At 46.8% G+C, this 23,747-nt stretch overlaps 8 protein-coding genes across 8 annotated transcripts; 5 read left to right on the forward strand and 3 right to left on the reverse strand.

The window, feature by feature from the left end:
• Positions 1-28: 28 nt before the first annotated feature.
• Positions 29-3,328, reverse strand: N7478_001099 (cation-translocating P-type ATPase; the record flags this gene model as incomplete). Its single annotated transcript, XM_056917314.1, has 1 exon — positions 29-3,328. One exon carries the CDS (start codon positions 3,326-3,328, stop codon positions 29-31), a length of 3,300 nt encoding a protein of 1,099 aa, XP_056785194.1.
• A 1,625-nt stretch (positions 3,329-4,953) lies between these two features.
• N7478_001100 (uncharacterized protein) lies at positions 4,954-6,554 on the forward strand (the record flags this gene model as incomplete). The annotated part of the gene is made up of 2 exons (XM_056917315.1): positions 4,954-6,345; positions 6,426-6,554. The coding sequence occupies 2 exons, from the start codon at positions 4,954-4,956 to the stop codon at positions 6,552-6,554; spliced, it is 1,521 nt and encodes a 506-aa protein (XP_056785195.1).
• Positions 6,555-6,739: 185 nt separating this feature from the next.
• On the reverse strand, positions 6,740-7,877 carry N7478_001101 (MDR family NADP-dependent oxidoreductase; the record flags this gene model as incomplete). The annotated part of the gene is made up of 2 exons (XM_056917316.1): positions 6,740-6,985; positions 7,059-7,877. The coding sequence occupies 2 exons, from the start codon at positions 7,875-7,877 to the stop codon at positions 6,740-6,742; spliced, it is 1,065 nt and encodes a 354-aa protein (XP_056785196.1).
• Positions 7,878-8,392: 515 nt separating this feature from the next.
• Positions 8,393-9,083, forward strand: dprC (the record flags this gene model as incomplete). Its single annotated transcript, XM_056917317.1, has 2 exons — positions 8,393-8,785; positions 8,925-9,083. The coding sequence occupies 2 exons, from the start codon at positions 8,393-8,395 to the stop codon at positions 9,081-9,083; spliced, it is 552 nt and encodes a 183-aa protein (XP_056785197.1).
• An 887-nt stretch (positions 9,084-9,970) lies between these two features.
• N7478_001103 (uncharacterized protein) lies at positions 9,971-10,255 on the forward strand (the record flags this gene model as incomplete). The annotated part of the gene is made up of 1 exon (XM_056917318.1): positions 9,971-10,255. The coding sequence occupies one exon, from the start codon at positions 9,971-9,973 to the stop codon at positions 10,253-10,255; it is 285 nt and encodes a 94-aa protein (XP_056785198.1).
• Positions 10,256-14,315: 4,060 nt separating this feature from the next.
• On the reverse strand, positions 14,316-15,221 carry N7478_001104 (uncharacterized protein; the record flags this gene model as incomplete). Its single annotated transcript, XM_056917319.1, has 1 exon — positions 14,316-15,221. The coding sequence occupies one exon, from the start codon at positions 15,219-15,221 to the stop codon at positions 14,316-14,318; it is 906 nt and encodes a 301-aa protein (XP_056785199.1).
• Positions 15,222-16,331: 1,110 nt separating this feature from the next.
• On the forward strand, positions 16,332-17,582 carry N7478_001105 (FAD-dependent oxidoreductase; the record flags this gene model as incomplete). Its single annotated transcript, XM_056917320.1, has 1 exon — positions 16,332-17,582. One exon carries the CDS (start codon positions 16,332-16,334, stop codon positions 17,580-17,582), a length of 1,251 nt encoding a protein of 416 aa, XP_056785200.1.
• A 3,167-nt stretch (positions 17,583-20,749) lies between these two features.
• On the forward strand, positions 20,750-23,727 carry N7478_001106 (uncharacterized protein; the record flags this gene model as incomplete). Its single annotated transcript, XM_056917321.1, has 2 exons — positions 20,750-23,084; positions 23,114-23,727. 2 exons carry the CDS (start codon positions 20,750-20,752, stop codon positions 23,725-23,727), a joined length of 2,949 nt encoding a protein of 982 aa, XP_056785201.1.
• Between the last annotated feature and the right edge of the window lie 20 nt (positions 23,728-23,747).

The following is a 23,747-nucleotide window of genomic DNA, read 5'->3' on the forward strand; positions in this document are numbered from 1 at the left end:
TCATTATCTCATTTCAAAATTCCATCTCTCACCAAGAAATCCACGCCACAGGACCATTAGGGAACAACCGCACAAGAACCTTCCGCAGCTCATCCATAACAAGAACACCCAGTGCTAACGCTAACGGCAGAAGCCAGTACTTGATAGGCACCGATGCAGTAAGGAACAACCTTTGAAGCCCAGGTTCCTCAGTAACAAATATAGCAATAACAAGAGAAATAATCATAGCAAGAGGAAGCCATGGATTGCGACGAGCAGGACGAACAGGATCCGCCTGAAGAAGAGACATGCGTTTACTCCGAACAGAGAGAATGTTTCCCCATTGCATAATCACCAATGTAACGAAGTAGACGCACTGACCGACGTAATTGAAATGATTCAGTTGATCCATTGTGTAGCCGTGGAATCCATCGGAGTATTTTTCAAAGGAGAAAATGAGATCATGAAATGGGATACCTGCTGCGTCGTACATGTATACGAAGAACATTGCGTGTGCGGCGAAGGCTTCCATGACACCGACAAAGAGGTAGGCTTGTCCGTAGATGCGTAGATTAATCAGGTGGTCTTTGCGAGGGTTTCGAGGGGGAATGCTAAGCAGGTCGAATTCTTCTTTCTCCATTATGAGTGAGAGGGAGTTGAAGAGATCGGTAAAGACACAGATGACGATCATGAGGAATGAGGAAAGTGGTGAGGGGCAGCCGAAGAAGACGTTCATTAACACGGGCCAGATTTCAGAGAAACTACCGGCTGGCAGAAGGTAGGCGATGACTTTTTGGAGGTTCTGGAAGACTAGACGGCCGAGACGAATTGCTTCGATTATCGAATCGAATCGATCGAGTAAGACGAGGTCGGCTGCTTCGATGGCAACGTCGCTGCCGCCTCCAATTGCGACTCCTACGTCAGCGGCGCGGAGGGCTGGGGCATCATTCACACCGTCACCTGTTACGGCGACGTAGTTTCCTTTTGCTTGGAGCTCTGAGACGATGCGGAGCTTTTGTTCTGGACTGGTACGTGCAAAGACGATTTCTTCATACTCGCAAACTGTAGACCATTCTTCGTGACTCAGGGATGAAAGACTGGTACCTTCAAGAAGCAAGCTGCGTCGAGAGGGGATGGACTTTTCCTTGGAAAAGCCTTCGCGGAGATCAGTGATGGTATCTGGTTCAGCTTCTCCTTCAAAGATGCCGATGTCCCGGGCGATGGCCGCAGCGGTCAGTCCAAAGTCGCCAGTGACCATGAAGAATCGAATACCCGCACGTCGGCATGCTGCGACAGTTTGGGCAGTTTCCGGTCGTGGTGGATCAATAATGCCGAAGATACCAAGAACAGTTAAGTCTTGAGGACCGGATTCAAGCATTTCATCGTTAAATCCATTAGTTCCCAGGGGGTGCTGGGGGGTATAACGGCGCTGGCAAAGAATAATGACACGCTCAGCGCGGCGCGAGAGTTTGGCTTGGAAATCGGAGAGTTTCTGTCTGGCATGGGTATCAAGTGGTCGAATGGCATTATCGACAGCAGACCAGTAGGTTGAACAGCGACCCAATAAAACGTCCGGTGCACCTTTGACGTACAGTATGTATTCCTTTGTTGAAGCAGGATCCCGGTGCATGGTAAGCATCCATTTGTTTTTGGAGTTGAAAGGAATTTGGTGGACACGTTCATAAGGATCAAGGTTCATTGCCGAGGTAGCGCCAACGCTATCAGCGAGTCGTAGGACAGCTGCGTCGGTAGCGTTTCCGTTGACAGAACGCTCATAAATGGGCAGGCTCAGGGTCTCCGGGTCGAAAGTAGCATCATTGCAGAGAACAGACGCGCGAATAAAATTTTTCAACCCCTCTGAAGATTCCATGCCAGGCACTAAATCGTCGATGCTGTATTCCCAGTCCACCATACCAAGTGACTTGACGTACATCCGGTTTTGAGTCAGTGTTCCAGTCTTGTCCGAGCAGATAACATTAACACAACCCAGTGTTTCGACTGTAGCCAATCCCTTAGGCAGAATATTTGTCTGCTTCATGCGACGGGCGATCATCATGAGCGTCAACGCAACGCCAACAGGAACACCCTCTGGGATAAAGGCAACCACGCAGCCCATAACATTGTTCAACATTGCTACCACGCTCATGTAGCTAGGATGATCTTTGCGAAGCCATCCGAGCCAAGTGAAGAGGATGAGCAAAGCGAGAACAACAGTCATAGCAACGATGATCATAACAAATCGGTTGATTTCCTTCTGAATTAGGGTTGGCTTCTGCTTGACACCAGCTGTCATTTTAGCAATACGGCCCATAACCGAAGAGCTGCCTGTAAGTACTACTATGCCAGTAGCATTGCCGTTTGTGACCAGAGTTCCCATCATAGCGATGTTTCGAGTTTCCAGAAAGTTCGCATCGGTAACATCAGTGGCACCATCAATTTCGTCAGACTCGCCAGTAAGGATCGCACGATCAAATCGAATATCTCCGGAGGTTTGAAGCAGACGCATATCGGCGGGGACTTTATTCCCCACACTGATCTGCACGATGTCACCGGCCACCAGCTCTGTAGCTGGGAGACGCATTTGCTTTCCATCGCGCAAAACGAGAGCCTCAGCAGGGAGAAGGTTCAAAATCGAATTCATCACTCGCTTGGTTGACCAGTCTTGGAAAGCCGAGAAACTGGCCTGGAGGGTAATAACAATTATAATAAGAATAGCCATGGCAAGATTGGTAGGCGAAGGCGGATTGCTCAGTGGCTGCCAGCAGATAAAGAAGATAATGACACCGACCCAGAGGACGGAGCAGAAACCACCAAAGACATAGAAGAAAATCTTTTTGAGGTAGTTCTCGCGATGGTGGGAGATGACATTCTTGCCATCTCGTTGCAGACGCATTGCAGCTGATTCAACACTGAGACCAAATCGTGGGTCCACATTGAACTCCTGGCAGATCTTGTCTTGTGGGATGTTGTGGAAGTCCAGGCTCTCGAAGTAGTCTTGGTTAGGGACTTTGTCCTTGGGTGGTTCATGGACGACTTCTTTAGGACGAGTCTGGGACTCGGATATCTGGATGGAGAGAGTACGGAATTCGATGGGGATGCCAGTATTGCCGGAGTTGCTGTGGGTGCTGTCACGACTCATAGAGCGGGTACGTCCGAACTGAGCTGGTTGGTAGATGGAACGCACGCCTTCGACATCGGTGGTCTCGGAATCTTCAAAGGTGATGCGCTGACTGCGACCCATGCGCTCATTGTCTTCCGCGATGACATCCCCCGCCATGGTATCCTCCACGGTATCATCTTCAGGCTCGACAGCCATGTCAGGCTCGTCGTGGGAAGAGATGGGCTGCATTCTAGTGCCTTTTTTTCTCTCTCTTTCTTTTGGCGATCGGAGTAGATGAAGAACGGAGGGGAGTGAGGGAGAGGGATTAGGCAGACAGCCAAACACCAAAGACACTGTAAGGAAACCGGAAGCGAGTCACACGATTGAAGAAGGTAATATATAATGAAACGAAGAGGATATGAGGAAAGAAAAGGGAAAAAGATAGATGTGTGCGACCTTCTTATGTAGTTTAAGCAGATATCAGCTAACCCAGATGGAGCTGGTCTATCCTGGAGGCCACCACCTGACGAAAGAGGAAAGAGAGACGATCGACGGATCTTTTACGAGAAAAATCAAATGATAGGCAGGCTATGACACCGATGCAATCGGCGCCACGCGACTGTAGCCACGAGGGAGTAGAGGGTTTGTGTCTACATAGCTTCTAGGAAGGTGGATCCATGCTAGATCAGGGTAAGGGTAGCAAAAAAGACGCGCATATAGTATGGATCCAGATAGCAGGTACAAATACCAAATACGTAAAGTATCATTGGCATTGACCAACAAATCTCTCATATCAGCGACTTAGGTGAATTCAGCTAGGCAAGTCCACGATGATGAGAGCAGGATGAGTTCTACTCCGTACTAGTTTCCAAACTGTCCGCTGTCACTCCACCTTACGATATACCACTCCATACCGTAATATTACATTCTAAAGCTTCCCACACCCAATCATTAATCCCCCTGGTAGAACCAGAACCATACCATAACCACTTCTAGCCAGTTCTTCAGCCCTAAAATTTGAGTTTTCAGTGCCTCCTTTCTGTCGAGTTCCTTGGGAAGAGAGAACCGACTCTAGAAAAAGACGGAAAAAAAATTAATGAGCGTACATCATAGTGACCGTCATGAAAATGGCGCATGTAATTGTAATTTCGGTTTGGCATAGCCACCCCGCAAGCGTCCACCGTGGTTGTGGTTGTCCTTTCACCTAGGGCATGCGCGATTTTTCCTCACCACCGATTCTACCTACTTGTAGTGCGACTCTGACCCTTTTCCCCTCCCAATACCCCAGGCCCCCAATTTCACGGGCTAATGATTTATGAAAATTTCAATGAAAATTTTTCCAGATTACTATTACTAAATTAAAATGGATTTGCCATTTCTGTTTCTTTGACGGAGATAAATCGCTCAGCCACGGGTTGTTCTACTAGCAGATGCGATCATCGTGAGCGGTTTGCTTGGTCCAATCGCGGCATTTTCCCTACTATATACTCTTCCATCACTCTACTCCTCGTATCTAGTATCGAGTATCTTGATTCTTCCACGCTGTATCTAATCCTTCTGACGCAAACATTCAATATCCTTTATTCTTTCTTCTTTCTTGTTTATTCTTTTTCTTGGATTTCCCTCTTTCTACTCAATGGTTCATACACTTCAAAAGACTAGGGGAAAGCATCCATATCTATAAGAGCCCGCCCACCGCATTAAGCCAGGCATAAACTGTCCCATCCTTTACCTTTAACTTTACTTGACCCGACTTGAATTCACCTTATTGCTTGCTTTTTTCTTAATCAAATTAAATCCTCTTTTTGACTTTCTTCCCTCTTCTTTTCTTTTTCCTACCACCGTACATCTCACTAGTTATCCACTAGCTGTCTATGAAGGATACTCGCCGCCTCCCAGACTCTTGGACCGCTGTCGCCGTGCACGATGGCCCCTCGGACCAGATCACCCACCATCACTACGTGACGCATGCGAAATGGTCTCGGGCTTATGAATCCTCTCACGATGCCCATGACGCCGGGGCAGGCGTCGCAAAGCGCGGCTGGCCCGTGTTTAGAAAGCCCAGTCTACCACTTGCATCTATCCCAACTGAAGAACGGCCATTGATGAGGTCAGAAATTACGACAGGATCAGAATCAGAAATAACAGGATCGGAATCAAACCAGCCCCAAATTGATGTCCCAGTGCTAGAGCCTTGTCTTCCCTTTACAGACAAATATGGTCGCTGCCTGGACATCCTACACTACGGCACCAATAGTACAGTCCGCTTACATCAAAACAAGACATCCATATCTCCAAAACCCAGCTCTATCTCTGACTCAAAATCAAAATCAAAATCTTCTCACCTCGTCGCTGTCAAAGTCTACCGATACAATATCTTCAACTCATCACATCATAATACACCACATGCGGATGCATTCACACCCTCCTCCTTCTCCTGCTCTGAATCATCCATCTCAAGTCTCCACCCCACCCATCCAAACATCCTCTCAATAATCGACCTTCTCCACAACGAACGTCAAGAGCTCTGTCTCGTCATGCCCTTCTGCGCAGGCGGAGATCTTCACGAACTCATCTCCCGCTCCGGCTCAACTCTCCCAAAAACAGAAGCAGACTGTATAACAGCTCAAATCCTTCGCGCGCTCTCATTCCTCCACGCTCATGATACAGCGCATCGCGACATCCGTCTCGAAACAATTTTGCTTACAGAGCACGGCGCAGTAAAGCTCGCTGGCTTTGGTGATGGCCATATTCGTCGTTTATGGTCTACCTGTGCTACAGCTACAGCTACAGATGAATCTTTTCGTCCTCGTTCACACTCTTATCCTTCAACCTCAACTTATACTTCAACTCCATCTCATTCTTCATCTTCGGCTCCCTGGTCATTCTCACTACCCTGGCTATTCGGTTCTTCATCTCGTACACCTCCCACCAATGCAAATATCTCCCGCCCAATAGACGTGGCAAATACCTGTTCCACGGCCTCCTTTCCAGGTATGAGTTTACCTTATATTCCTCCTGAAGGATTCAAGTGTCGCTCCCATACTGCGCATACTGCGTCCAAATTACGAGAGCACTCAGATGAAGAGGATAATGATCCTCGTCCGGCGGATATCTGGGGTACTGCTATTATTTACTTAGCGCTTATTACGGGGCGTTTGGCGTGGAGGACTGTGAGGCCGATGGGTGAGGATCCGCGGTATTTGGAGTATTTGAATGGGAGGAGGTCTGAGGATGGGTATCCGCCTATTGAGGCGTTGGGGAGGGTATGTTTTCCCCTTTATGTTTAGATCTGGATCGGGATAAGAATTTGTTTTAAGGGTTTTTCTAATTATTCTTTTTATAGAGGCGACGAAATGCGATTTATGGAATGTTACATCCTGTTGCTAGGAAGCGGATTACTGCGGTGCAGATGTTGGAATCTGAATGGATAAGTCGGGTTGAGGTTTGTGAGGCTGGTGAAGTGGGGTACTGAGATTCTTCTCCTTTTCTTTCTATTGTGATATTAGATTGAATGAATATTCTTAGATATGAAGTTACGTGAGAATACCGTGGACTGCATTTCATGTCGCTTCAATTCAACAAAGTCGAAAAAGCTTATGTACATATACACAAATTACAGACTTCTATCAGGCCCATCACTATACACTGCCTGGTATCTCACAGCTTAGACTTGGGTCCTAATGCCTCGCTCATCGGAGCAACCTCCACCATCATCTTGCCCGTATTCGCACCAGCATACAGATCAACAAGACCCTGAGGAGCTCCTTCCAATCCACCCAGAACAATATGTTCCTTACGCTTGAGCTTACCCTCCACAAGCCAGGAGGCCAGCTCCTGCAACGCAGACCGATACTGCTTCACGAAGTCGAAAACGATGAAACCCTTGATAGTAACCCGTTGCGCCTATACATTAGATAAGCACAAAGTCCCTGGACAGAAAACAAGACCAAGATCGAAAAACAGAAGCATAACTCACAATAACCTGCATAAAGCTCGTAGGCCCCTGCGGCTTCGCAGCATTATACTGACTAATAGCACCACAGATAACGAATCTCGAATCCCTCGCCGCCCTAGCAAGACAAGCATCCAAAATCTCACCACCAGTATTATCAAAAAACACATCAATATACTCCGGCGTCACCTCCTTGAGCTTCTTCTTCCATTGCGCATCCTTATAATTAACCGCAGCATCAAATCCCAACTCCTCAACCAAAAACCGACACTTCTCCTCACTCCCCGCTAACCCAATAACCCTCTTTGCACCCTTAATCTTAGCAATCTGTCCCGCAATACTCCCCGTCGCACCCGCAGCACCAGAAACAACAACCGTATCGCCTTCCTTCGGCTTTCCAACCTCCACCATACCGAAATAAGCCGTTAACCCCGTCATGCCTAGGACCGACATAGCATCCGTAGGCCTGCCACCAGGTGGAAGTGTGACTTTTTCAACCTCTTTCTCGGTGACTAGGGCGTATTCTTGCCATCCTGTTCCGGCTACGACCCATTCGCCGACTTTGTATTTGGGGCTGAGGGTGGATCCGACTTTGAGGATCTGGGCGATGGCTTGGCCGCGCATTATTGCGTTTAGGGCGACGGGGGCGATGTATGAACGTTTGGCTGTTAGCCATTGGCGCATTGCGGGGTCGAGGGAGAGGTAGTGTGTTCGGACGAGGAGGTTGTTTGGGGGGACATCTTGGGGGATTGGGATGGTGTTTAGGCGGAATGTGCCTGTGTTGAGGGTTGGGTCGATTGATGGTGTGGGGGTTTTGTTGTAGAGGATTTGTTTGTTGGACATTTTGTTGATGGGATGGGGATATGGCTGGCTAGAGGATTCGGGAGGTTATAGAGAAGATAGTTCAAGTTAGTTCAGAGAAAGGGGTAGGGGAGGAGAAAAAGAAAAGAAAATAAAGATGACGGATCGAAGGATCTTTGGAGAAGTAGGATTCGGAGTCGCCCCAGATTAGGAAATGCTCCATGAAGAAATTAATTGGACCTCGGCACAATCAGGTTGCTTGAGTAATCAGAGTTCATCTGGATTCAAGGATATACAACTGGAAGATAGAAGTTCCTAGTCTTTGTAAAAGTCCCATTATGTCCTTTCTAACAGTATACCCCGTATTGCTGGAGCTTTTTTTTCCCTTTTCCCCAGATTTCCACTTTGCGTTCAGCATGACGTCACGACATGAACTACACTGTACTCTTTCGCCTCAACCGAATTAAAACCTCGAATTGTTTGTCTCTCTGTACATATTTCATATTTTATTTTATTGTGACATATACTATCCAGTTCACTTATATATACCGATCACAATGACCTCTGAAACTCGTAAATCAATACGCTCAGGCTCCTCAACCGGTGCCCCCGGCGTTCCCTCTATCTCCAGAGACCAGCGCAACCAGTACGATCCCGCTACTACAGGGTACAACTCTGCCACTGGAGCTGGATACAAGATTCCATCAGCTAGTAGCTCCCATCCACATAAGAAGGGGACAGAACATGGACAAGAACAAGAACATTACCGTCCCATCACGCCTACAAAGGGCTACGATGCGCCTGCCGGAGACGATCGTATCAGTCACGCACCAAGTACAGCCGACCGAGTAAAAATGGAGCGGGAATTCGAAAAGGCACAGAAATCTCGATCACATAAGATGAGTGAACATCTAGGTGGGGGTATTAATGGTGTTGCTGCTAGAATTCATGTGAGATTCCCAATACCCTTTACTTAAGCTAAGCTATTTAAGTTTAAAGTTTTTTTTCCGGGCCGAGCGGCTATGAGGCAGTACTTGGGGCTCGCCTTGGTTTGGCTTGGATTGACTAGACTAAACTAATTCTGTATAGGGCGCGGGAGAGTCGCTGCGTGGTGCGCTTAATGCGACCGTTGATCGGGCTTTCGGGTCGCATGAGAGTGCTGAGTGGAATGAGGAGATTGCCAGACGAGGAGAACATGAGTATTCGGCTAAGGAGTTCTCGGAAGAGGTGCCTCGTCGTCGAGAGTAATTAGTTTATAGGAATTATCTACTGAAGAGGAGGATCCTAGTACCTATATCAGAAATGTGCAGAAAAACACCTACCAAAATATCTATATTATTTCCGGTCAACGTAAGATAACAGTACTATATAGTAGCAAAATATCTAAAAGAAAGTATAAGAAATATCTTCCAAAGGTTGGAGAAGACGCCAAGGGCCCCCTGTTCAAGTTGGCCCCAGTTTGGCCCCAGCTACGCCTCAATCAATTGTTTTCTTTTTCTTCCCTCTTTTTTCCCTCGCGTATTTGCATTCTTTATCTAAATCCCTTGGCTGCAACCCCTGTCAGATTCGACCATCGGATCTGTGCCTCAGACAGTCAGTAGTACCACAACATCTTATATCCCATTTACAACTCCATGGACCGCACTAGCTTCCTGCTCCAGTCTGTACTTAGGTGGAACCGGCTATAACACCTACGGCTCCGCTACCCTCGACTACCTAGTGGCATATGCTCCCGAACATGGAGTAATTTACAATATAATTATCAGCTGTGTGCCACCAGAGGCGGAAATGGCTTATCGGATGGAGGTAATAAACCCACGATTCATGGTCGTTGAATATGGTCTTTTCAGTTGTCCCGGGTCATGCCAGTGGTTTGAGGTTCATACGGAAGTCGGGACTTCGTCCAGTTCTACCACAGTCTGCTGTCCGTCGTAGGTGATTTACAGCGCTGTTGCTTATCGGAAAGCATACTGATTGTACAAAATAAAGGCTATAGTTTATTAGTAGGAACTGAATGGGGTGATGCGACCATTACAGCGTGCTCACCGATGGTGATTCATGAGACGGTTACGTATATTTATTATAAAAACGGGTCAGAATTCATAACCAACACCACAGCTCCATCCGTACATACTATGCCTGTAACGGCCGAAAATATGCTGGGAGTGAATATCGCATCTGCAACAGCTACCTCAACTTCTTCATCGGAGAAATCCTCATCTAATCATTTCCTCGGCGGTGGCGCTAAAGCAGGGATCAGTATCGGTGTTGCAGTGGGTGCCATTGCTATAATTGGGATCTTAGCCTTTATCTATTTAATGAATAAGCGTACTCAAGAAATGTCAAAAATATTGATCCTCTGCGCTACATTGCGTGTCAACTTTGCCGTAATCATCACAGAGTATAATTTCTGGCAATGAGTCCACTGTTGGTTGCGCTTCATCCTCTTCGAGTGATACGCACTGACAAGAATCGCGCGCGAATCCTGGTCCCAGTTGGTGTATCGACGAACAATACTCAGTGCCTGGCCATTATCCGTTGCTTAATTGCAGCGTAAAGAGCGCATATAGAGGTCAAAAGATAAATCCCCGAAAAAATAATGGCCAGGGTTGCAAAAATAATGACCATCATTAGAGCTGGCCCGGCATATGTGTCAACTTCGTCTTCCCTTGGGAATATCGTAGACCCCTGAATGACGTGGCAAGTAAAGTAATACGTAGGAGGGATAATCAAAGCGCAATGCATCAATCTGGAGATAGATATTAGTATGGCACTTCAGCTTGATAAAACTAGGTAGTTTGTCCAAACATACATCTTATGGATCACGAGACACCAGTCCCTCACAATTTTTAGGATATACCAGGGTCGCGAAAGTTGCTGAGCCGATGTATCGTACTGGGAAGGAGATGTTGTCGGCAAGAGTGTTGTCTTTGATTCAGTGGACTTTGCGAATATTATATTAGTCTCGGCAGCTGAGAGAAACCGCAAAAACATAGCGAAAAATGGAAGACGGAAATCATTTCAAAAACGGGAATTTTTTGGTTAGTTTCTTACCTGGGATGTCGCAAGCCGGGTCGTTCGCAGCATATTACCTCTAATCCACAAAATGCAAAAAGGAATAACAAGGGAAGGATTAAAGTTAAAAGAAAGAGTCAGCCAAAGCCTCGCAGTGTATGTCATATCTTTATCGAATAGCTGAGGGTCGCGGCAGATAAGATGAACCTCCCACGCCGAACAAAAGGCGATGCCACCAAAGACGAGATTCGTTAGCCTCTTTATACGGCGATTCAGGACATGTTCCTCAGCCGAGGGGTGTATCTTGTGACTCCAGTACCAGTATGAGCACCAGATTCCCAGGGTGAATAACAATATCCTGAGGGCTTGTCAGCTTCATATGTCAAGTGTGGAAGTTCCAATAGGCAAGGAACGGACATGAGATGCATCTTCGACAAAAGCTGTTAATACGATATTCTTTCACTGATACGCCGATTGAGGTCGGAGTAGGTTACCCGGTTTGGCAGATATGTGGAAGATGTCTGAGGGTGGATGGTAGAAAGAAGATTGGAGTCAGAACGTCAATTCTATTAACTAGAGGGAAAGCAATTATTAATCCTGAAACATCTAACTAACACAGCCCCTCTTCTGCTGTCGTTGTTGCCCAGGGCTGCGGCTCAAGCTCGGGGGCCAAAGACCCCTGGGGCCATGCTTGTCCGTTTCAGAACTAGAGAAGCGGTACGTGCGTTTCTCTTTCCAAGCTTCTTCGACTAGCTTCCAGGTATGTTTTCTTATAACAGACTAGGTCAGGATGGAAAGTTAGTACTAGTAATTATAGCTTAGGACGACCCAAGGTCAGAGTGCCTACTATGTGGGAACCTCATGATATTATCACCTTCAAGTCGCTTTCACCCGACCCCGTTCACTAAGTATGTCTTGTCGCTTAAGTACAATTGAGTGGACGAGAAGCCCTTTCCTCCACATCTGCCAGTGTGGCGTATTTACTAAGACTGGTAGTGAGTTTCCTTTGCCCCATATCTAGCAGTGAAAGGAAGTCCATCATTCAAGTTATTTTAAAGAGATGGAATCTCGACCTGAGATAATACATCTCTCAGCAATTTCAATGCTTCCCGGGCGAACGCGACCATTCTCTGCTCTATCATTGCTGCTCGTCTCAAATTCTCGGGTACACACACACACACACACACACACATACACAATTCATTAACGCCCGGCAGCTGAGCCGAAATGGCAACTATCGCTAATCTACTATACATGTCATAACATTTACAATACTATGTCTCATTGGAGCCCATCCATAAAATCTTGCCTCATGTGTCATTTCCAGCACGCAGTGTTGCAGCGGATCCTCGTGAGTTGTAATTTGGTAAGTAAGCTGGCTTGAAGGCGCTTCTCCCAGTGTTCAACATCCTGGGTTGCCTAAACACCCCCTTCAATGCCTCGTGTCTCAGGCTTATGCCTTACCTTCAAGTTGCTCCTTCACATCCTAAATCTCTCGTATGCCTCCATAATGATAGAGGTCAACGCACTAACATGTCCAGAAAGGCATTTCTATAGGGCTACTCTGACAAATAGCTTGGATATGGGAAGATGATAATACTATTGTGATGTGAAAATTCCGATACCTAGTATGTAGTCCAATTGTACAGGCCCTGTATCTTAAGATACTATATGTTCAAGTTTAAGATATAAGCTCTTTTCTTTTCAAATAACCTTACTACAATAATCTAAGGTATTTATAAAAGCCAATTCTTCATTTGCCTTTCTCTTCCCAATTGTCTTTCTGTTGATGTAGAGCTCACGGTACAGATAAGGGTGCCAGGTGTACTACTAGTAGTAGGCGGGAAAGATTTATAGCGCCAAATTCAGGTCAAAGATTGTCCCTGGTGGGCGCTATATATAGCCCACTAGTAGGATTCCCCACCGCGGCTGAACCCATTCCCATCAGCCTTACTCAATAATACGCCATATATACACCTATATACACAGGATTTTGTCCGCCGGGTGGGGCTTTCCTGTCTGGGCTACCACCGCTTTAATAAGGTTGATCAGGCTTAGGCTCAGTAAGTAAATATCAGAACAGGCTTATACTCAGTGATCAGGTCGGTACACTTATATAATCAATCAGTAACCAACCATAGATACTCAGTAATAGCTAGATAGTAGATCAGTAATCATTAAGAGATACTCAGTGATAGCTCTATAATCACACTACCGCTACTTACTTACAAGTAGTACCCTTTTCCTTCAATATTAGACTATACCCAAAAAGAATATACCCCGCAAGATTAACTATTCTATATAAACTAGTATATAATTTTACATATAAGATCTTATTCTTAAGGTTATCTTAGGTTAAAAATCTAACCCACTAACTCCAACCAAATTAAAGTAAGATAGATCATACTATTCAAAATTATATAGTTTAAAATAGTTATTATAATATTATATACTATATACTATGATTCAACCTATAAAAAAGGCTTTATCCTCCCTCTATCTTATTAAAAGAATAGTATTTATTTATTATTTATCTCTTAAATCTAACTCCTTTAAAGATCCTAGGCTATAGATTAAAAAGTTTTTTCTTAAGATATAATAAGAAGACTAAAGAAAGATATTATCTTTTGTAATAAAGAAATAACTATATTCCTAAAATCTATAAAAAAAAGATATTATTTAAAATAAGAATAAGAAACTTCCTAGGACAAAAAATCTATATTAATAAACTCTAGATCCCTAGCTTAAATATATTTAATAGATAAAAAAGAATTATTAATAATAAAAAGAGAAGACGCTCATGGGACGATGATAATGCAAATTTTAGGCCTCAAGCGTCACTTTTAGGCAATTGAAGGAGAGAGGAAATAAAACAAAGGGGCTAACTAGCTGAGTAGTCTCAATTTTGCTACACATTAGTAGTTTTTTATACTTGCACCTTGTACCAGGTCACGTTTTCGTTATCCATGCTCAAAGGCGAGAGTAGAACACTGCTATGTACGTTGAAAAACCCCATCCATTAGAATCAAAAACTGAATGCAGATAATTCTATGAAAACTTCGTTTAACCAGCAGCTTTCCCCCAGATTTTGCAAGCTCCTTTCTACAATACCTGGATTATTGAAAATACAGTGCGGTTTCACCGCTCGCCGTTCTCTTCCGTTGACCGCGTTGAAGCCACAATTAAACTGTCATTTGGGTCACTTGGGTCTAGGCGTGCAATGTAACAGAAGGCAAGAAAAAAAGACGTTGATTAAATTAACGGTCAATTAATTGCGCATCGATCGTCGCAAAAGACTTTGGTTTTCAACCGCTACGGGCTGGGTCTCTCAAACTGGGGGTGCAACCTAGTTCGCCAGGCAATCACGAGCAGCCACACACAACAAGAGATAACTAAGTTGTCCTAATCCTGGACGTATTTAGCTAAGCTTGTTATTGTACGCACTTATGGTCTGCAGTACAGGGGCTAGGTAGGCAACCACTGCCCCTTGTTTTCCTCAATCCAGGCATTGAAGTCCTTCATCCCAGGGTACATCTGGCGGCACGCAGCCACATCACCTCCGTATCCTTCACGTTCAAACCAATTAAACATATCGCCCACGGTGCCCTTTAACAAGAACTTGACCGTAGAAGCCACAGGACAAGGAGCCAAGGGCATAGAGGACCCCACAACAGCCTTGAATGTAGCCTCAGCCTCGGTTTGGGTGAGCTCATCACCTACCAGTGTTAGGGCAGTGTTGCGATAGTCAGAGGGATGCATAAAGCTGTAGGCCGCAATCCGACCAATATCCCCGGTCGACACGAACTGCAGCTTTTTGTCTCCCATTTGTTCCCACATGCGCGCGAAGCCCTTCCCGTGGATATCGGGAGTGAGGTTTTCGAAGAACGTTACCGGCCGTAGGATCGTGTATGTCATCTGTTGGGGGCTGACTGTGGCCCTCTCCACCAAGTGCTTCTCAACGCAATACTTGGCAGCGAAATTCTTGACTTTTGTAGGATTGACAGGCGACTTTTCAGGGCCGCCGCGATCACCTGACGAGTAGACGAAGTGCCGCACTCCATGAGCAACCGCCGCATTGACCATGGCCATGCCCTGCTTCTCCTCGGCGTCCGAGTTGATCTGCATACTGTACACCCCCCACACAGGCCCGACTTTTTGGAAGATTGCTTCAGGCTGGCCGATGTCTCCATCTACAACAGACACATTGAAGTTCGCGCCAAGCTTCAGCGCGCGGGAGCTCGTGATGTCGCGCGTTACGGCAATGATATTGAACCCAGCCATGTCGGGGACGGAGAGAAGGCTCTGAATGAGAGCGCCGCCTTGCTTTCCAGTAGCGCCAGTAATTAGAAGGGTCTTGCGTGAGTCAGACATTCTCAAATATATTAGGTAATGATGAGATGACTGAGTAGTATGAATGCGGATGTCACAGAAGCAATGCAATTCAAGGGCTTAGAAACAACGCTTGCATGGAATGGGACAAAGGTTGGGCGTACTTATAGTTCTAGGGTCAATAAAGCTTCCATTGTTCCGAGTACACGTGGTGCTATGCTATCTCCTAAATATAGTTTTAGCTAGTGGGGGTTGAGCCTGGGCCCGTGGAGAGGCCCGCGGAGAGGCCCGCGGCCCTGGGGCGGGGCGAAGGGGCTGCTTAATTTTATTTTTTTAATAGCTCCACCCATCTACAGCAGGAACACCTCACACCTGACGGTTTTATCCAGTTTATTGTCGGGAAGGGACAGTAACTGCATTTGCCGTATAGTTTTGAACGTGGCCATTCATCTCAAGCGAAAGGCTCACAAGCCTCTCTGTCGACTACAGGAGATCACAATAAGATTGACACCTTGAATATTGGAATTATTGCTAAAGTAGCGTTGCTGTTGGTACACTCAAATGGCCAAACCCATTCAGTGCGGTAACTTGTGAGGCTCCACACGAGCCTCTCGTAAGCACTAAGCAGCGTCCCACAGGGCTAAGCTCCACATGAAGACGGCATAAAATAGAGTTTTTAAAGGTACAGTCAGCGCTAATTAGTTTAAGTGTTATTTGGAATATGCTGCATACCCCACTGATATTTCTGACAAGGCAGCCGTACTGAGAGAGCTAGAGCAACTGGCTAAACTCAAATGACTCGACAAGAAAGTTCTCTCTAATAAGGAACTGCGCAACCTAATCAGTCTAAGGACACCGTGCCACTTGCTGGACTCTGAGCAATCTTCTAAGGTCTGATCAGCGCTAAATGCTGCTAGGATTAAGATCCTTCGCGGGTTCGATACCTCGGGGCTTTGCCGGGTCTAGCAGACGAGATGGAGCGGAAAAGCGTTACTTTTGCAACACTTTGACAATTGTTGCTTGTAGCCTCGTGGTATAAATTGGTTCAAATTCCCCGTGTTGGACTCAATAAAGAGCCTACAGTTACAATCATTCGTCCACGATAGTCCTCGACGATCATTTCCCATTTACCATCTTCACAATCTTCTAAAGATGCCTGCCCCAAAGATTGTTATCATTGGCGCTGGTCCCTCTGGTCTCCTCCTCGCCCGCCTTCTCCAAGTTAATTCCATCCCCTGCATCATCTACGAAGCCGAACCCTCTCCTCACGTACGCAACCAAGGGGGTACTCTCGATTTGCACCCCAGGGCCGGACAAGCCGCGCTCAAAGCGGCCGGCCTCTATGATGAATTTCTGAAACATTCGCGTCCGGAAGGGGAGGCCATGAAGCTTATCAAACCCGACGGTTCGGTGCTCTGGGACGACAACCCCATCGTCACCTCTCAAGCCACTCAGAGTGAACTTGATGGCGAAGGCCGCGATCGTCCCGAAATTGACCGCGTCAAGCTTCGCGACATGCTGCTGTCTTCCTTGGAAGAGGAGACCGTAAGATGGGGCAAGAAGATAATGCGCGTGGAACCAGACCCCTCCACACGGGGGAAGCATACCATCGTTTTCGCGGACTTCACAACAGATACGTCGATCGATCTGCTTGTCGGCGCTGACGGCGCCTGGTCAAAAGTGCGCCCGCTCCTGACGCATGAGAGACCGTTTTACTCCGGTATCACGACCATCGAGCTCTGGGCGCTGGATGTTGACGCCCAGAACCCGTGGTTAAGTGAGTATATCGGCAAAGGGTCGTGCTTCATGTTTGACGAAGGAAGGGCGCTGCAGTGTCAGCGGCAAGGAACGGGTGCGGTGCGGGCATATGCTTCGCTCAGGGTCCCTGAGGGGTGGCTTGATGATTGTGGAATTGATTTTTTGAACTCTCAGGGTACGACGCGCCAGGAGATGATTGATAAATACTGGAGCGATTGTTCCGCGGACGTGAAACGGGTTATCCTTTCTGCGAAGGACGAGCTCATCCCGCGGAAGCTCTATATGCTCCCGGTGGGAATCCAGTGGAAGTCCAAGCTTGGTGTTACGCTGCTGGGCGATGCGGCGCATTTAATGACGCCATTCGCCGGGGTGGGAGTCAACGTGGCGTTGGCCGATGCAATGGATCTGGCGAAAGCGATTGTGAGGAGGAAGGAGAGTGTGGTGGCGAAAGCAAGAAGTGATTTGTATAATATTGGAGTTGCGGTGGAGGAGTATGAGAAGGAGATGTCTGAGAGAGGTAGGATGAACGCGGAGAAGACGAGAAAGAATCTAGGCCTGCACTTCAGTGAGAGAGGGGGCGAGGAGATGGCAGCACGATTGAAAGCACATGCTGAGGTAGCAAAGGCCAGAGCAAATGGCAGATAACGTTCAGATCGCTCTGAGCAGGATCTGGAGAAGGATCGGCAGTGACAGGGCGGCACATAGCAGTTTCGATGCCATTCACCTTAGAGAAGAACCACTCAAATTCAACTGGTGTGAAGCAACTTTTTTGCATCAAATGGCTTTCCAGCGCCATGCTTTTGAAGTTGATCGTGTACGGAGTCGTCGGCGTTGTCCGAATCCGACGCAAGAGCTTCATGGAAAGTATTAAGCGGGTTTCGATCTACTGAAAGACAGCTAAGTGTAAGGATATTCTGTAGATAAACATGGACATGCAGCGCATGGAATTTTTTGGACTATTCTCATACGACAAGATTGCATGTTCATTTCTCGTAGCCTGTTACCCAAGGGTCATCATACTTATGCCCTTGCACTCGGTATCGAATGGCCAAATGCAAAGGCCTGTCGCGATTCTCGTCTAAAGCTTTAGGATCAGCATATCCTTTACGTCGGTGCTGGGAGTCTAAGGAACCAGTGTTCTAATGTAGACGAACTGATTTAATAGAAGAAAATTCTGCGGGAGCTGACTCCGCCACTGTTGCTATCCGATGATCTATGATGATCTGCGCCCAGAGCCTCAGCACCCACTCGGCTTCGGACCGAACGATGTGGGACTCGCGAGCAGTCCGCACTATCATGTGGAGATATTGGAAGTTCTGCTATGATCAGCGATTGCTGCGAGATGATAATCGATCTGGCAGTCTGGAAACAGTCAATTTATGAATGGTTGCATTCATCTGGCCTGCCTTACACAAAGTTTTGATCGATGTTAGAGGATTGGACAGGTAAATCTTCCAATTTTTTGGTATGAACTCCGAATGTTTGCAACTCTATGTTCATTGAGGCATTGGCAGCTTCCAGATCTTCGGTCTTTCTCTGCTCCGATGATAATATTGATTTTAATTTTGATCCAGCTGTCTTCATTTGGTCTATCATCTTGTCCTTCTCTTTCAAATTGGCTTGTAGTGTACTGATATCCTTCGCTGATTGAGAGACTTTAGCGACCTCTTGCGAGCAAGTAGATTTCAAGTTTTCTATTTCCTGCTGCAGAGCCACCAATTTCTCCTCGATACTTCAGTAATCCTACTATTCCTCTTTAACAATAACATGGAGGGATTCGATATGCGTAGCTTAGTCCTTATGTCTTGCTCTTTCGTTATCGTTAGCAGTAAACATATCGTTGACGGCGCTTCGATTTGTCTGCTAAATATGGAGTATCTCCTTTCGGAGTCTCTTCAACTCTTCATCTTGGGTGTGGATCTACTCACGCTATAGTGTAATCTCAGCAAGCACGGCAGATACAATTGAGATTCTAAGCTTGATGGCAATATACCCATATATTTGGTAAAACCTTCTAGGCTGCCACTATTGACCAAAGGTAGGTAGGTCATCATGCTTACCTAAATTTGAGGATGATGAATTGGTGGGGGGCATATTGGGAGTTGGCGTTCTTAAATTATTTGACGGGGCCCAGAAGGGTTGATAGTAAATTTTACATAATGTCTATCATAGGTATTTGGCAGCCACTTTGACGTGAGCGTCGCTATAACCTCATTAATGAGGAAGATGTTCTATTTATGATTTTGCCATGCGCAAGAAGCTTTTTCATGGATTGTGAATGATAGAAAAAAAGAAAGAAAAAAGAAATAGGGATGAATTAAAAGCGGGGCGGGAACAACACACGACACCATAAAAGCGCGATACAATACAAATGGAGAAAACATTCATGGGCGGAAAGTAAATTTATATGCTGGTACTGTTGGAGGATATCAAGAACATGATCAACTTGCGCTGTCTCCCTAATAGTAGTAAGCCGATAAGGGTATGTGTGGCAAATGGCTAAATAGGACTTTCCGGCCAAATCGCAGTTGTACACAGGGCGAAAAGTATCCCATGGGCTCTCATGGCGGACAACTACTGTTTCTGATAAGTTTTTCTTAGCTTTAGTTGCCTCTGCCAAAGCCAGATTTCTGGTAGGTCCGCGAAGACTTTTTTTTTTCTGGTCTGACAATAGCTGCATGGTCGATTTTGTCTTCATGGGGCTGTGGACGAGGGCTGTGATGTTCGCCATCTCTCAAATCAGGCTAGAAATGAAAGGATCAACCCGTGCAACATATGCTGACCAGACTTATGGATTCCAGTTGAACTAGTCCATAATAGCGCGACATCTGGACACTCTATAGTATTAAGTAGGTAATATTATGATTGTTGTGACATCTAGATTTACCATCCAGATAAGAAAATTCACTGCGAAGGTTTAAATTGTACAGGATATGATTTCCGCTCAGCGCGATCCAAGAATTGAGACGCCAAGGTGGATTAGGATTTACATAGTGCATAGTACGATCAGATCCCTCGGCAAGCCACCAATTACTAGTATACGAAGTACTAATAGATTAACAGTTGGAGCGGGGTGATTGGAGCACGAACCTCCCCGGATTATGAGCGGTACTTTTGAATCCAGATAAGAGATGACAAAAGCTTGACTGGGCAGTAGTAATTGGGCGTTAGAGACACTAACGCTACAATCCAACGTGGATGAGGCTGGGGGCGGTTCTATTAGAGGCAATTCTGGGCTCCGATCTCCCGGCTTTAGACCACGGTGATGGGTGATGTTCGCCGATCATCATGAAAAGAAAACAAAGAAGCCTGAATTATTGGGGCCAAATTAGTTTAGTTATAACTTAACTAAAGACTGGATTCCCTTAAATATGGAACATTTTGAATATTGATTCTCTCTCTTTCTATCGAATCTGATTATTCACATCAGAGTTTTTGCTTCCTTCCGGTTAACCCGAAGGCTGTGTTGTGGAACCCTGTCTGTTTCCGGTTTCCATTGATTTAATAACCATCAGTTGTTTCCTGATTCAAGTTCCTTGCACATCTCAACTTGAAGACGTCAGGATTAAATCAAATTGAAATACCCCAGGTTTATCTTTCTTGTACCACTTCAACGTTCCTCCCCGCTTGCATCATCCTACATCCTACAGGAACCCACTCTCCCGGTTTTTGAGTGGCCAAGCTTTTTTAACTTTGGGATACAACTTGCTGTACGACCTAATGCCCTGAAACTTGGCATTCGAGCTTGTCCATTGTTTCTTCTATTTCCTTTTCTTTTTGTTCTTCCTCCCTGATCAATCGGAATTTATGCCATGACATCTCTCCTCGCAAACAAGCCAGACCCGTTAGGTTCTGTGCCGAGGCGCAATTATGCCAATCAGCAATCACAGCAACAGCAACAGCGTCAATCAAGACAACGACAACCCCCAACCCAACAAGAACCCTATTCATCCGAATCCTCCGGTCATGCAATCGCTTCCGAAACTCCCTCCCAGTACTCCTCCTTCTCCAGCTCCGACAGCGACGGCCAAGCCGCCCATTCCGATAGCGATGTCGACGAAGATACAGCTAGTGATGTCGTCGGCGTCAGTATCGGTCCCACACAGAGCCGCATGAAGGCCCGCGCCACGCCCGCCGAAGAGAAGAACAGAATCCTAGAAGACCACGGCGGCTACTTTACCGCAATCTCAGACACAATCCCGGATACTGTCGGCGAAGATGGTCTTTTCGTCTCACAGCTGACGGCTGAGCCAGAATCAGTCCCGGTGGGGCGTAATAAATTGGGGGCCCGACAGGAGGATGCTTCCATAGCCGAACCGACGACTCACGGTGCTGGGACTGGGGCTCCCGCTCCGCGTGTGCATCCTCATGCGCAATCATTGCCGGTTGAGCGCCGAACGCCGCGCGGTCCCCACACTGATGGCCCGACGCCTGCGTCGGTCGACTACCAGGAACCCAAGGATTCAACTGTTGCGAATAACAATAACAATAACAATAATAATACCCATCGTTCAAGCTTTACACGATCGCTTTTGAAGACGTCATTGCCTCGCAGACCGCGGGCTTGGTCGGGAGAATTGAAAAGGCTTCTTCCGGATTTGAATCTGGCGTCGTTCGCGGCGAAACGCCCGTCTCTCCCGTTTTTATCTGGGAGCAATTCTCAGAATCGTGCTCGCAGTCAGACTATTGCTCCTGTTGCTCCTATTGCTCCTTTACATAAGCGGAACTCCTCGCTGCTTTTGAGACGGACTTCCTCGTTGGATAGGGGACGTCAACATCGGGACCAGTCGCAACAATCTTCGGCTGAGGCTGTCAATATTGTCGGCCATGATTCTGACGAAGGACATGATGCGCGGCATATTCCTGAGCTGCGATCTTTGGAAGCAAGCTTTGCTGTGAAGCATTCGTTTGCTAGACGTCCTAGTACGGCGATGCCAAAACGTCCGCCTAGCATTAAACGCTCATCGTCGGATCAATCATTGTATTTGCGTGCATCATCTACGGCGTCTTCTTTGGAGCAACGACCGCTGTATGAAAATGTACATTCACAGGTTAACAGCCGGTTTAAGGCGATTAAAGACTCCTTGCAAGATTCCAGTAGTCGGCTGTTGAGTATGCCGGCGCTCAATTTGCAGGATATACGTAATGATTGGACTTCCAGACCCTTTTTCAATGATTTCGGTGGCTCTTCAACTTCTACAAATGATAGAGGAATGAAGAGCTCGGTGCATCGGGTAGCAACACCACCACCGCCCCCTAAGAATCCACAGTCTACTCATCCGATCTTAGAAGAGGCCATGTCTGAATTAACGGGAGATATTGTGATTCTGGGAGGTTATCGTGGTTCTATCTTGCGATCTGCTAAGGCGCCACATCGTCAATTATGGGTGCCTATGAAAGTGGGACTGAATCTACGAAAGGTCGATTTGGAAGTTGGCTTGACTCGAGAGGATGAAGAGCGCATGGAAGAAACTATCATTCCTTCTGGTGTACTATCTCATGTTGGTCCAGTGGATGTCTGCAGACGGCTGATGAAGCGATTGCGAAAATGTGAGAATGCCGTTCGTGGTGATTTGCGCGTCTGGGACTACGGCTACGACTGGCGACTGAGTCCGGATCTTCTTTCTAAAAGATTAATTGAGTTCCTCGAAGGTCTACCTTCCAATCGGCCAAATAGCGAAACTGGCCAAAGACGCGGTGCTTATGTGGTTGCGCACAGTCTCGGTGGTCTCATCACTCGTCATGCCGTTAACCAACGACCTGATCTCTTTGCGGGTGTTGTATACGCCGGTGTCCCACAGCACTGTGTGAATATCCTCGGCCCACTACGCCATGGCGATGATGTCCTTCTCAGCTCGCGAGTTCTGACTGCCCAAGTCAACTTTACTTTCCGTACTAGCTATGCTCTCCTCCCAGAAGATGGACATTGCTTCATCGATAAGCAGTCCAAAGAAGAGTTCCGAGTTGATTTCTTCGACGCTCGCTCCTGGGCTGAATACCGTCTTTCCCCATGCATCACACCTAATTTCCCTCCAACAACAAGCGGAAGTGGAAGTGGAAGCGGAGGCCTTGGTGGTTTCAAAGACTTCGCTCTAAACAGCCGAAAGCGATTCTCTCTGGGCCCCGCGAGGACTCCGACAATTCTATGTCTTATTCTCATGGTCAAGATTCTTCAGATCTAGATGGCCACACCCAAACCACAGAGGAAGACCTATCATCCCGCAACACAACCCACTCTACAAATTCACTACCTTCCATTTCTCCCAGAGCCGTCTTCGAAAAGGCCGAGGAGAACATTCAGCTTCCCGTCGATGGTCTCGTTGGCCCTGTCGCCAATCCACGTGGAAGTGTCGGATCATCCAAGGCTTCGACAACATGTACCATTCCCCGCGCCGCAGCTATTGAATACTTGCAACGCACCTTGTCAGAGGTGAAGCAATTCAAGTCTGATCTTGGATTCCAGCCTTCTCACCAGTCTGATAACAAGTATCCCCCTGCTGCTGTTCTTTATGGTAAAAGTGTGCCTACCGTGTACGGTGCCCGTGTTAACTCGCGCGAAGCAATTAAGCATGGAGACGCATTTGATGATCTGGCTTTTGCAGCAGGGGATGGTGTCTGTCTTGCTTCGGCGGCGATGTTACCTTCTGGATATCGAGTTATCAAAGATGGATTGGTGAAGAGTGATCGTGGTCATGTTGGATTACTCGGTGACCTTGAGGGAGTGGGGCAATGCTTACGAGCTATTGTTCACGGAAGGAAAGAGGGTGTTGGTATGGGAAGTCAGGTCTAGTTTGTCTAGTCAGACTAGAC

The sequence above is a fragment of the Penicillium angulare genome (assembly GCF_028827245.1).
Source record: "Penicillium angulare strain IBT 27051 chromosome Unknown utg000001l_segment0_segment0, whole genome shotgun sequence".
NCBI classification, from domain to species: domain Eukaryota; kingdom Fungi; phylum Ascomycota; class Eurotiomycetes; order Eurotiales; family Aspergillaceae; genus Penicillium; species Penicillium angulare.